General features: G+C 45.6%; 1 protein-coding gene across 2 annotated transcripts in view; it reads right to left on the minus strand.

The window, feature by feature from the left end:
* Positions 1-14,743, minus strand: part of pappaa (pregnancy-associated plasma protein A, pappalysin 1a) — a 124,006-nt gene that overhangs the window by 103,524 nt on the left and 5,739 nt on the right. For both annotated transcript variants that reach the window (XM_061800353.1, XM_061800352.1), the window contains exon 2: positions 3,349-4,447. In XM_061800353.1, the coding sequence (XP_061656337.1) occupies positions 3,349-4,447 (1,099 nt within the window). The remainder of the gene's footprint in view (positions 1-3,348; positions 4,448-14,743) is intronic.

Raw genomic sequence — 14,743 nt, forward strand, 5'->3', positions numbered from 1 at the left:
CTATAGTTTAGGTTGATTTAATTACTACCCGTGGTCATTAGCACTTTCGACACACATTTGGAGTTTGTACAAAAACGAGAATTATTTAAGGGTCCTCGGTGCGCATTCATTTCTGTGTACTGAAGGCGCCCATATGCTCTAGATTTACGACTATTGTCTGATACTCGTGCGATAAAAGACGCTTTGATCAGCTGCCACTTCGCCGAGCCTGTGGAAGTGTTTGTAGCGCACAAAGAGTTTAGACCGTTCACTCCATCTTTGTGTCTGTCTATTCACGTCTTCCTCTAAGCTCCTCGCCAATGACCCTTTACCCGGCTTTACTCTGACCCTGTCACTCTCCCTCTCTGGACCCCCGTCACATGGGGAGGTTGGAAGGGTGACTGTGAAGGATCCTTTGGTGGGAGATCTAGGGATTCGTGTGGTCACTCAAACTTCTGCATTTAAAGCTTTTAAATGGGAGATTATGACTTCATCCGTTTATACCCATGTATAATTCATATAAAGCCATAAATTTGCCTCATATACATTCAGTAGAGTAAGCCTTGGACCAGCGGAGGAGCAAGCTGGGGTGGCAGTCAGACTATGGTGGCCAATATTCCTAGTGGGTTAACACCACAGCCGCTAAACCCCATCGATCATCTCTACCTTTATTACCGGATCTGAACGCTCATCCTTAATCTTTATCCTTATAAATGAATTCTTGCACGTTCAGATTCTCAATGACCCAGAGAGAAATTAGAATTTGGAATGATAACAACAACAACCAGAAAGGTTTATAAGGACAAAGGGGCCATCAAAATCTCCCTCAAATCTCTGAAGTGGTTGCTCTTAACTGGGCACTGGAGTGAACACTCTTAAAACTTTGGCAGCATCTTCATTACTGCTTTCCGTGACTTAATGACCCCCATCTAGCTGGAGCATAAAGCAGTGAATTCCCCAGTGTAGCATATTTTCAAAAAAGATATAATCTGACAATCCATTATCCCATCCGAGTAGGCTAATGGGCTTGAATGCAAAAGGCCTTTTCCCGAACAGCCCCCGCCACCCTGAAAGCACAGGTGAAATCTCAACAACAGGTGTTTTTATAAGTGCGCTACAGCTTTAAAAGGGAAGTGCAAAGTCCTGGTATTTACGAACAAGCACTCCATTATGTTTTATGGGACGCGGCTTAATGGTTTAGACGACCAACTGTAAAACACCCAAGTCAAGGGCCCGGGAGATTAGCTCCCTCCACTGAGCTAAATACAACGGGGAGAGGGAGTGGAGGAGAGAAAGGGTGGTCCATCCATCAATCTGCCACGCTGAAAGGTATTGACTCATGAGGAGGAGAGACAGAGGCCAAGGGAAAACGGATGACCTATTAGCCTCTGACAACGCCTAGCCAAAATTTAATTTCCCAAAATGAAAAGGTTGATGCCCCTATCTTTCTTTGGTATAGGAGTGACGTCCGGGTGCTTAGGTTTTAAAAACTACGAAAAACTTCAGTATAGATTAAGTAAGCTTCAAATGCAGTATTGAATATTTAATTTACTGTATATGACTCATTGGGATTAAACCAAGAAACCGACTCCTTGTGCCCTTAGCTATCTGAGTTACACTTTCATGTAATATCAATTCACACCATATAAATCCAGACAAAGGAATGTTTGGCATTTTGAATAAAAGGGCCATGAGATAACATCAAATACCATAAAAAAAACATCAAGATGTGTCAAAAGCAAAGGCTGGAAAAACAATACAATGATATTTAGCATGATTTGTTTGAAGCGGTTGGGGAAAGAAGTAATGTTAGCAGTGGGCTGTGTCCTACCTTGGCTTGACATTTAAAAACAGGCAGCAATACTGAGGAAATGAAAGCCACAGTTATTGTTATTACTGCAACACAATGCATTGTTGATGCAGGCAGTAATCTATAGGCAGAATTTGAGGAACTCAAAATATCCGTAGAGCATATCTTACACATATCATAATCGAAAAACAAAACAAGTAGTCACTTGAGGAAGATTATTCTGAATAAGAATATCGCCCCTGTTTTTCTTTCTTTCTGGTATGTGTCAAACTCCACGCCCATATGTCAAATACCAGGGAGATTTGGACAGTGGAAGCCAGTTGTTGACGTCTAAATCAAGAAGATTCTCCATCGCTTGATGAATGGGCTTTGAACGATGACTAAGCTGGAAGGGATGTGAAGCCCACCTGCTTTTACTCTCCCAGTGTTGTTAATTAAATGTCATTATTTTGCTATTTGGTGGTCATTTCAAACAAAGGGATAGTGGCGGACTGACAGCGCTTCCAGCTTTGGCCGTGATTAAAACCAGCTACCTTCATCACTCAGTTCACGCTTATCACGAAGATCTTCACGATGATCTACTGCTTTTGCTAATAATGACAACCCCCTGCCTTGTTCTCAGTACTGTGCTTTGTTTACCCAAAACCAAAGAATGCTGGTATTGGAGGACTGGCAAAAATATATATATATATAAATATCTACAATCTCTGACAGCTTTAAGTCATAATTTACAAGCCACAAAAACATTGAAACAAAAAAAACCCCAAAAAGATTTATGAAGGTCTGCGTGTTTTCAAGTAGCCACATCGAATACCACAATTCCTATGTTCATGTGCTGTACACCTGGAAAACGGCATGAAAAAAATGGAAAAGTTCCTCTACTGTTTTTCATTGGAAAATCCAGCCTCCCCTGTTTAGGGACCCTCACCTGCCTCCCAAGGAAACACGTCTGTGCGGTTTCCTGGGGAGAGCGGCATGTCTAGAATAGTTTCCATTGCTACAAGCGAAAGTCATTCTGGTCCCGCTTTCCTGACCTCTATTTGCCTTTACACTGTTTACAATCTCACTCTTTCCGAATCAACTGCCGCCTCCAATCAAGACAGCTTAATTAGGACCACTGGCTACAGGAAACAAAGTAGAAAAGGGTGGGGGAGAGTTGTTGAAAAATGGATGCACACACAAAATAAATGATCTCTCTGGCCTGCGTATTTGCTACCAGGAGACTCATCCTGTAACATTTGTTTTGCCCCGCTTGTGTGTGAAACACTGATTGAACCAGGCCGATGTAAGATTGGACTAGCTGCCCCCGGAGGATTTCCCAGGCCACACAGGCTGGGAGTTGAGTTACAACTCAGCCGCAAACCACATGGTCAGGAAGCAGAAGGACGACTTCTAAGCCCATCTTGCGGGGCAGGCACATGGAAAGATTTGTCTTTTGATTAATTGAGGAATGAGAGGTGTGGATTTGGTCTACCCAAATTATTTCATCATGACTTGTAGGAAATCAAGCAAAGAATTTTTTGATGATGAACTACTAAAATGATTAGTGGTGGTCTTACTTGTGTGGAGAGGAGCGGTTGAAGCAAGTCTTGGTCACATCCGTCACACCGGGATTGCAACAGTCACCAAGGTCGTAGAAGAAATTTTCCCAGTTACATTCTGGGTCACACACGCCGTTACCCTGCTTACTCTCAGGGCACCGACTCCGGTGGCCCGACACACAGTCTCCTGCGTCAAACCCGGTAAGTGGATGGTTGCATTCTGGGTCACAAGCATCGTCACCCACTTTGCTGATGTCACAGTTAGCGAGAATCAACCTGTTTCGAAGGGACGAGTTAGTTATGTTGTGAATGCTGAGCTCCCAGGTGATATTGTTGGGGCTGAAGGCGTCATTAAGCTGCTGGTGTTGCAAGCTGATTTGGTGGTCTGACACAGTTGGCTTGGTCCGCGTATCATCCCAGATATTTATCACGCGGTACCGTACTTTCTTGGGGCGCCGGAAGCTGGAAAGCTGGTTATAGTTTTTGATGACCTCGACGTTGTCGCAGACCGTTTGGCCACAAGCTGGTGGCTCCAGCGTCGTGTCTAATAATACTTCAGCATTTCCTCCACTGCCCTGAAAACCCATCCGTCCACCTCCCCTCTGCTCTGGCTGAGGGAAGCTACCGTCTTTCACAGTCAGCCACTTCCTGCCAGGGTGCTCAAAGGTTTCGCGTATGACAAGCTGAGGTAGCTCTTGGAGATCCTCGTGGCCCTGCATAGCCCTGATAATCTGCCTCTGCCCACGAGCATGCCTCCACATAGCCACCCTCTCCACTGCCCCCCTGTAGTTATGATTCAGTGCGTTCCCCCCGATCATTAGCACTTTACACTTTTTGGTCAGGTGACTGAAGACGTCACCCGATTGCTCCCGACTCACGCCAACCTGGGCGCCGTTGACAAAGAGCTTCATGTAGACACCATCATAGGTGCTGGCTAGATGAGCCCACTGATTTGGTATGTAGCGAGCGTTGGAGTGGATGGTAGTGGCCTTGTGGGCACGATCTGTCTTAAGGGAGAAGAAGAAGCGGGGGTCTCGGTTGCCATGTTCACTGACTGACTGGATGCCGAGCAACCAGCCTCGGTCACTGGAGGCGTAGAAACATTTGTCGTAAAGGCCTAGGGAAGAAAAAAGAAGACAAAGCCTGTTAATATGTGCATATGTTTAGTAAGCTTTGGCACAGACGAGTGTTTGAAGTCTGTATGTTCTGGCGGTGTGTCGCTTCACAACTGAAAAGGTACTGGCTCAGCTCACCACTACTTTGTTTGTCAGTTTTCCATTCATTACTTGTATAAGACAGAACAAGACATGCTAAAACAACAACAACAACAACAACAAAAGTAGAGAATGGGGGATATACAGTTTTTACTAAGACAAACTATATCTCAGAGGATACTGGCGACATCAGAAAAAGGGAGCACTGCAGCAAAATGGAGACTGTGGCATGGCAAGAGGTTGAGCTACAACAGCTGTGTTTATTTTTGTCATGTGTTTATTTTTGTCATTTTTAGCTGTTCATACATCCATTTTACATCCATTTTACATCCATCTTATTCAGGGTTGCAGGGAGCTGGAGCCTATCCTAGATGACTTCAGGCGAAAAGGACGACTACACCATGGACTGGTCGCATGTAGAGACAAGACAACCTTTCACACTCACATTCACACCGTCACTAAGTGGGAATTGAACCCACGCTGCCTGCATGGAAGTCAGGCGAGTGAACCTTTTTACACAATCAGTGAGATTCTCAAATGTTATGGTGACAATTCTTGGTACCTTTGTCCGTTGCAGCGGACAACGGCAACTAGTACAATTATCCCCTGTGTGGAGTTATATGAGGTCGTCTTTAAGGAAGACTCCAAAAGGTCCTGGTATTCTTATGTGGGAGTCAAATGAATCCCCAAAGTTAAAAGACATAAAAACTCGGGTGGAGAAAACTAACAGCAGCTGCTCTGGACTGACAAGTCCAAACTTCAAATATTTGGCCGCAACATAAGGGAGTCTGTTTGCCGGAGGGAGTAAGCGTGGCACAAATATGTCTCTGCAGGCAAACGTGAAGCATGGCAGAGATTCCATGCAGATTTGGGGGGAGGGGGGTGCATTTGTTCAAATCGCACTGTGGATTTGGTCAGATATTGTGATCTTGTCTTATCCGTCACGCAAGGCTATCCACAGAGTCAACATGTGATCACCCGCCACACCATTAGGTACACCACTACAGACGAGTTTATCACGCTCTCTTAAAAGACCTCCATAAAACGCAACTCAATCCTGTACATTTCAAATATCTAAAATATGTAAGACTCTGGGAATTGTTATTTCCCGCTGTCAAGATCGAATAGCAGATGCATAAATATAATTATTTTTTTCTCTCCCGTATATCTGAGGGTGTGTTGTCCTGGAAATTGGGTTGAAGTGCATGTATGTTTAAGGGAAACTCCATGGAAATCTCTCTGTGTAGGCTTTTCGCGAACACTGAGTGCATTTAAAGTTGTTAGTGTAAATGTCCCTTGCCAGCTAAGTAGCCAGAAAAGGCCAGTTTTCTGCTGAGGGCTTGTTTTTGTAGAGGCACCAAAACACCTTTTTCCTGTTTCACTTGGACCATGTGTGTCAGCTCCAGCATGGTAATGTGTTTTCACTTCTTAGGGGATCTCTGAATGCTAACTGTTTGTTTGTTTAACGCTTGTTGAGGTACGTATGTGACCGGCACACACGTTCGGGTCCACGAGGGTTCAATGTGAATGCGAGTTTGTGGCCCAGGCTGCTGCATGGATATTTGCAAAGATTCAAAGGCATCTTGACATGTCCCACATGGTCCATCACAGAGGTTTTTGGCTTGAGAGATGAAGGGGGAACGCACTGCTCTGGTTTGTCAAATTCTTTCGAGCACCTTTAGACACTTTAAGGTATCCTTAAGCACACTGCAACTCCATAATAGTGATAGCTGTAGTCATTTTTATGATTTACAAACATTGTCTTCTCCCAAGAGTAATCTTGGATTGAATTCAGAAGGAACTACAAGTCCCAGAATGCACTGCAACAGCTACATAACTGTACCCTTGCCTTTTTTGTTCGCAGCGACACTCATTAGTGCTAATGTTAGGTAGAATCAAGTTTAATTAATAATGATATGACAAATTTGTGACATTGATTTAAAATACTGGACATTACCATGTGTAATTATTCTCTAAATAGAATAGAATAGAAGTGAATAGAATAATTCTTGATTGTCCACCAAGGTGGAAAATTGTCTTTGGCTGGCCAAAGTAGAAGACATACAGCACTAAAATACAGATACTGACATATAAAACCTATAATAAAAACAATGAAAACAGAAGTAAGATATATTGAGAATAGAAATAAAAGTAAAGGTACAATAACAATGAGTAAAATAAGTAAAACATCACAGTGGAGCAGTTCAGGTCATAAGTGTGGATTGTCTAAAATGTTGGGTTTATCATTAGCCAGTGAAAGTTTTCTGAGCTCAGTTAGCATGCTAACTAGTAATGGTGACTCTCTTACTAGGATGCTTCTTACCCAAGCGTATGTTTTTTGTTGATGAAGGTTACGAAGTTTCATGATGCAAATAACTAAAGTAGAATTCAGGTTTTAAAAATAGTGACAGTATTGTTCTATGAAAATAAGTTTGCTTGATAGAGGCTAGAATTGTTTTTAGCTAATGTGGGTGTATTAGTGTCCATCCATCCATCCATCCATTCTCTACCGCTTATCCGGGTCGGGTCGCGGGGGCAGTAGCTTCAGCAGGGACGCCCAGACTACCCTCTCCCCAGCCACTTCATCCAGCTCTTCCGGGGGGATCCCGAGGCGTTCCCAGGCCAGCCGAAGGATGTAGTCTCTCCAGCGCGTCCTGGGTCGTCCCCGGGGTCTCCTCCCGGTGGGACATGCCCGGAACACCTCACCAGGGAGGCGTCCGGGAGGCATCCGAATCAGATGCCCCAGCCACCTCATCTGGCTCCTCTCAATGCGGAGGAGTAGCGGCTCTACTCTGAGATCCTCTCGGATGACCGAGCTTCTCACCCTATCTCTAAGGGAGAGCCCGGACACCCTGCGGAGGAAACTCATTTCGGCCGCTTGTATCCGGGATCTTGTTCTTTCGGTCACGACCCACAGCTCATGACCATAGGTGAGGGTAGGAACGAAGATCGACCGGTAAATTGAGAGCTTCGCCTTTCGGCTTAGCTCTTTCTTTACCACAACGGACCGATACAAAGTCCGCATCACTGCAGACGCTGCACCGATCCGCCTGTCGATCTCCCGTTCCATTCTTCCCTCACTCGTGAACAAGACCCCAAGATACTTGAATTCCTCCACTTGGGGCAGGATCTCATCCCCGACCTGGAGATGGCATGCCACCCTTTCCCGACTGAGGACCATGGTCTCAGATTTGGAGGTGCTGATTCTCATCCCAGCCGCTTCACACTCGGCTGCGAACTGCTCCAATGAGAGTTGGAGGTCACGGCTTGATGAAGCCAACAGAACCACATCATCTGCAAAAAGCAGAGATGCAATACTGAGGCCACCAAACCGGACCCCCTCTACGCCTCGGCTGCGCCTAGAAATTCTGTCCATAAAAGTTATGAACAGAATCGGCGACAAAGGGCAGCCTTGGCGGAGTCCAACCCTCACCGGGAACGAGTTCGACTTACTGCCGGATATGCGGACCAAACTCTGACTCCGGTCGTACAGGGACCGAACAGCCCGTATCAGGGGGTTCGGTACCCCATACTCCCGAAGCACTCTCCACAGGACTCCCCGAGGGACACGGTCGAACGCCTTCTCCAAGTCCACAAAACACATGTAGACTGGTTGGGCGAACTCCCATGCACCCTCGAGGACCCTGCCGAGGGTGTAGAGCTGGTCCACTGTTCCACGGCCAGGACGAAAACCACACTGCTCCTCCTGAATCTGAGATTCGACTTCCCGACGGACCCTCCTCTCCAGCACCCCTGAATAGACCTTACCAGGGAGGCTGAGCAGTGTGATCCCCCTGTAGTTGGAACACACCCTCCGGTCCCCCTTCTTAAAAAGGGGGACCACCACCCCAGTCTGCCAATCCAGAGGCACTGTCCCCGATGTCCACGCGATGTTGCAGAGGCGTGTCAACCAGGACAGCCCCACAACATCCAGAGCCTTTAGGAACTCCGGGCGAATCTCATCCACCCCCGGGGCCCTGCCACCGAGGAGCTTTTTAACTACCTCGGTGACCTCAAACCCAGAGATAGGAGAGCCCGCCTCAGAGAACCCACACTCTGCTTCCCCATGGGAAGGCGTGTCGGTGGAATTGAGGAGGTCTTCGAAGTATTCTCCCCACCGACTCACAACGTCCCGAGTCGAGGTCAGCAGCGCCCCATCCCCACTATACACAGTGTTGGTGGTGCACTGCTTTCCTCTCCTGAGACGTCGGATGGTGGACCAGAATTTCCTCGAAGCCGTCCGGAAGTCTTTCTCCATGGCCTCACCGAACTCCTCCCATGCCCGGGTTTTTGCTTCAGCGACCACCAGAGCTGCATTCCGCTTGGCCAGCCGGTACCCATCAGCTGCCTCAGGAGTCCCACAGGCCAAAAAGGCCCGATAGGACTCCTTCTTCAGCTTGACGGCATCCCTCACCGTTGGTGTCCACCAACGGGTTCGGGGATTGCCGCCACGACAGGCACCGACCACCTTACGGCCACAGCTCCGGTCGGCCGCCTCAGCAATGGAGGCGCGGAACATGGTCCACTCGGACTCGATCTCCCCCGCCTCCCCCGGAACATGAGCAAAGTTCTGTCGGAGGTGGGAGTTGAAACTCCTTCTGACAGGGGATTCTGCCAGACGTTCCCAGCAGACCCTCACAATACGTTTGGGCCTGCCACGTCGGACCGGCATCTTCCCCCACCATCGGAGCCAACTCACCACCAGGTGGTGATCAGTTGACAGCTCCGCCCCTCTCTTCACCCGAGTGTCCAAGACATGCGGCCGCAAGTCCGATGACACGACCACAAAGTCGATCATCGAACTGCGACCTAGGGTTTCCTGGTGCCAAGTGCACGTGTGGACACCCTTATGCTTGAACATGGTGTTCGTTATGGACAATCCGTGACGAGCACAGAAGTCCAATAACAGAACACCGCTCGGGTTCTGATCGGGGGGGCCGTTCCTCCCAATCGCGCCCTTCCAGGTCTCACTGTCATTGCCCACGTGAGCATTGAAGTCCCCCAACAGAACAATGGAGTCCCCAGCGGGAGCGCTCTCCAGCACCCCCTCCAAGGACTCCAAAAAGGGTGGGTACTCTGAACTGCTGTTTGGTGCATAGGCACAAACAACAGTCAGGACCCGTCCCCCCACCCGAAGGCGGAGGGAGGCTACCCTCTCGTCCACCGGGGTGAACCCCAACGTACAGGCGCCGAGCCGGGGGGCAATAAGTATACCCACACCTGCTCGGCGCCTCTCACCATGGGCAACTCCAGAGTGGAAGAGAGTCCAACCCCTCTCGAGAGGACTGGTACCAGAGCCCCAGGTGTGTGTGGAGGCGAGTCCGACTATATCGAGTCGGAACTTCTCGACCTCACACACCAGCTCGGGCTCCTTCCCTGCCAGAGAGGTGACATTCCACGTCCCTAGAGCCAGCTTCTGTAGCCGGGGATCGGATCGCCAAGGTCCCCGCCTTCGGCCACCGCCCAGCTCACACTGCACCCGACCCCTATGGCCCCTCCCACAGGTGGTGAGCCCATGGGAAGGGGGACCCACGTTACCCTTTCGGGCTGTGCCCGGCCGGACCCCATGGGTGCAGGCCCGGCCACCAGGCGCTCGCCTTCGAGCCCCACCACCAGGCCTGTATTAGTGTCCTAGCTAGCAAAAGTAAATCACTTACTTATTGCTATACTTAATATACAGTGGTGCCTTGATTTACGAGTTGAATTCTTTACTTGACTGAGCTCTTAACTCAATTACTCATATCTTAAATTGTTAGTGAGACACAGGATTCTGGGTGTAGGTATGTTACTAAAATTTACAAAATAAATGTATATCAAAATAGATGATATAATTGGATAGAGGAGTGCTATACGAATAAAATGAGCCCTAGTTTGTAAGAATCGAATAAGCATTAAGGATTTTTTATTTTTTTATTTTTAACTTTTTATGTTGGAAATGGGCCCAAATTTTCTTGCCCAGAAATCAGTGTATATCATTATTTATTATTATCAATTTGTGACCTAAAGAAACATGCCCGTCTGTTAGTATTATTAATTGAAAATGAGATATTTAAATCGGCCATTTTCAAATTTTTCAGTGGTGTCTGCAAGAGCCATCTCATTTTCCAGGTCAAACAGAGCAAGAGCATTATCAGAACTCACTTCAAACTTTACAGAAAACAAAAATAATAGCGAATCACGTCCATAAAGTTTTTTATCGTGTCCGAATCCTATGAACCTGTGATTTTCAATGCCGAAATCCAGGAACATTTTTATCTTTGTCAAAACAACAGAAAAACTCATCTGAATTGAAAATTTCACTACTTTCAATACTGTACTTGGTGTAGAATGCAGATCTAAAAGACATTACTATGTATATTTCAAGCCTGAATGTCAAAACCATAAGACTCTAGTTAGCCCAATATGATTTCCTAATATGTATCTCTTATTGTTATAAATATTGCCATCAAGTAACTTTGGAATGTTAATATTAATTTTAATGGTAAAAATCAACACCTCTTGGTCTCAACTTGTTCTTGCCTTGTCTTTGTTTCGCAATCGATCAGGCCACCTCTGGGTAATGGTGAGTGTTAACTTTGATCTGGTTCTCATTAGACAGCGAGCGGCTCCAGGATGCATTCATTAACTGGCTAATTCAATGGACTAATGTTCAAAAGGAGAGCGACGGCTCGGGTTCAGCGTCAAGGTCAGGCCTTAGGTGGATGACGTTCGCCGGCTTTTCACTCGGCTGGAAGGAAAAAGCCCTCCATCTGTCAGCTAGTGTACTCAAGGCTAAAAGGTGTGCTCCAATACTCGCAGGGCTCCTCGTGTAAACAGCTGTCATAATTCTGCCATGCTCAATTAATCTAACACACTACGCATTTCCAGAAACTGCCTTCCGGACTAGCCTGACTCGCGCACACACACACACACAAACACACAAAATGTACATATACATAATAAATAAATAAATTATATATATTGGCTGGCAACCAGTTCAGGGTGTACCCCGCCTCCTGCCCGATGATAGCTGGGATAGGCTTCAGCCCTCCCGCGACCCTAGTGAGGATAAGCGGCTCAGAAAATAAATGGATGGATGGATGGATATATATATATATATATATATATATACACACGCACGCATTTTCTGTAACGCTTATCCTCACAAGGGTCATGGGCGTGCTGGAGCCAATCCCAGATATCTTCGGGCGAGAGCCGGGGCACACCCTGAACTGGTTGCCAACTAATCGCAATATATATATATATATATATATATATATATATATATATATATATATATATATATATATATATAGCGGTACTGATGCCTCAAAATGTGACCATGATCCGTTCTGTGACACTGGGCAGCATATAAAATGCAATCAAATTTTGTAATGTAAAACATGAAAATATCACACACACAAATAACACTCAACACAGGTCTAATACTCAATCTCTTGATCACAGGCAACAGGTTTTTGGCTGCTTGCTTGTAAGCACAAGTAGCTAACGTAGCAGTCTTCATTTTTACTCACTGCACCTTGTCAAACGGCAGAGGTGGACTCAAATTTAAACAACAACAACAAAAAATCAGAATAGAAGTTATTTGTTAACAAAAAGCCAGTTAATACTTGCTCTGCCCGAGTTCTATGAAGTCGACTAGCCGGCTAGCACAAAAAGGCTAACATTATCAGGCTCCACCTTCACTCAGTGCTCCCTGTCAAACAGCAGAAATAGATGCACTCAAATGCACCGATTACATAAGATCTAAATCACAGTGCTTTATTCCGAAAAAGTTGAGCGATTCCGGCCGAGAAACCGTAAAGTTAACTTTAGCAGGCTACGTGTTCATTCAGTGCTCCTTCTTGCCAAATAGCACAAACTGATGGACTCCACTGATGGACCAGCTCTAGCTGAGAGTTCTATCAAGCTAACAAACCTGAGAAACTAACATAAGGGAGTCTACTTGTTCAAGTCAGTGGGCATTCTTGTTAAACACCACTCGTCATAAAAAAGATCCAAATTCAGTTCTTTGTTCACAAAACATTGGGCGACACTGACTGAGAGTCCCATCAAATTGCTGGGACGAGAAGCTAACGTTCCGTCTACATCTTCACTCGCTGTTCCTTCTTGTCAAATAGCACAGACAGATGCACGCAAATGCCCCACACCAATCAATTTGTCACAAAAAGTTATAGGAACAAAAACAGCACGCAGCAACCTACCAAAATACAAGTAGCAACAGGTTAAACACTCGACAAAAGAACTTGGACACCTGACTTTGGATGTGAGTCTTCTTACTTCACGGTAAAAAAAAAAAAACAAAGCATAAGGGAACACGTAGAGTTAATCCTCTGATGATGGCTAAAATGAGGCCTAGTGAGGTACTCTATGATTCTTGAAAGTTTTCTCTGAAAATTTCAGGTCGACCTCCAAATTGTATGTTTGGAGTGAACTTCAAGGACAACCACCGAATGTTGCATGTTATGTAGTATCCATTTGTGTCCGCACACATTAAGGGATTTTGTGCGCGTTCCAAAAGCTGCCTTGCATTCGTCTCGGTCCAAGAAAAACACCCTCAGGAAACAAAAGGCTCTAAAAAGGAAAGCAGCATTAACACACACACACACACACGCTCCGAAGAAACGTGTTGGCTATGACTCGACAAACAATGAAGAGTATGTTGACTTTGTCACCCTGCGAGAGGTGAAAGAACTTTTCCTCCGAAAGCCAATTTCCCTAAAGGATGACGGGAAATTTTGCGGATATTTAATCTAAAACATGAAAAAAATAAAAGATATTGATAACAAAAATGTCATGACATCACATATTGAGACTTTAAACATTTAACTAGTCTGTCAGGCTTAAATATTCCCGACTAATTCTTGGAGGCTTTGCGCTTGCGAGTCTGCCAATAGATTCAGTCAAAAGGGTTCTGGTTATTGGACCCTGACAGCTTTTTTTGGACTATAACTTTTTATTGTGACATTGACAACCCATTCAGGTTGTTGGCAGCGCTGATATTCGTTCGATGGCGAAATATCGTACAAGGGTTCAGTTTGACGATGTTTGATGATCACTAATGTTACACTCAGCTCTTCTTATAAAGGCTGACCATTCTTCCTTTGGCTGGTTGACAACAATTTGCAATGTTTAGGCTACACCGACTGAAATAAATCAAGATTATTCTTCGAAAAAAGATTATATTTAACAATGCACGCCAGACGTTCCTGCCAGAACCTCATAATGTCACACTAATGATCTTTGTACTGTACTTGCAGTTACACAGCAGATTTGTTTTTGAAATTGTATTTACTTACACTTTCAAGTGTATCTCGGCTTAAATTAAAGGAAACATACCAGTATTCTGTATTTTATAATCTACGGCTCCCATGTGTCTAAAAAGATGGCTGTGACGCTTTCAACAAAATTCCCCAAAGATCAAGAATTATAGCACATTTTCAACTTCCCACCTTGTTGAAATTCGCCTGTTTAGAGAAAGCAGTTTTGTCTCATGCAACTAAACCTCTGCTCAGAACACCTCCTCTAATGTGCGGCCAACGTTAAGTACGGCTCATTACCATGAAGATTGCTTGTTGAGCTCCGAGTCTAAAGACGCGAGCACGAACTGCGAAGCACACGTGAGCTCCCATAAAGCATCAGTTGTATTTTCACTCATGGACGCAGCACTTAATCACCAAACCGTCCAATTACACTTGTCGAGTATTTCCCAGATCCGTGCGTGTGGCGCTTGCAGCAGACGCATCGCCAATAAGGGTCGTTCCGATTTGTCCACATATGCCGCATCCGCGACTGTTGGGAAATTGAAACAAAATCCTCAAAACATAAACAATTGTCTTCTTTACAGGTGTCTCAATAAATACATTTGTTGAGTTTGACAGTAGGAACTCCAAGTTTCCTAGTCTGAGGTCAGAAATTTACAATTTTCCAGTTAAACTCACATTGGCATGTATCCAATGTTTGTGCGTTTTTTGCACACATGATCAGATTAGAAGATATCCATTTATGTACTAATACGTGCAGGTTTTTTTTTGTCTGCTTACACTTGACAGAATCTTGTTAGACGTTAAATTGTGATGTCTGAAATACAGCATATCCATCAATTTTCTATCCTGTCTCCTCATTAGGGTCATGCGGGTGAGATGGAGTCCATCCCAGCTGACTTTGGGCTAGAGGCAAAGCACACTCTAGACTGAGGT

The sequence above is a fragment of the Phyllopteryx taeniolatus genome, chromosome 15 (assembly GCF_024500385.1).
Source record: "Phyllopteryx taeniolatus isolate TA_2022b chromosome 15, UOR_Ptae_1.2, whole genome shotgun sequence".
NCBI lineage: Eukaryota > Metazoa > Chordata > Actinopteri > Syngnathiformes > Syngnathidae > Phyllopteryx > Phyllopteryx taeniolatus.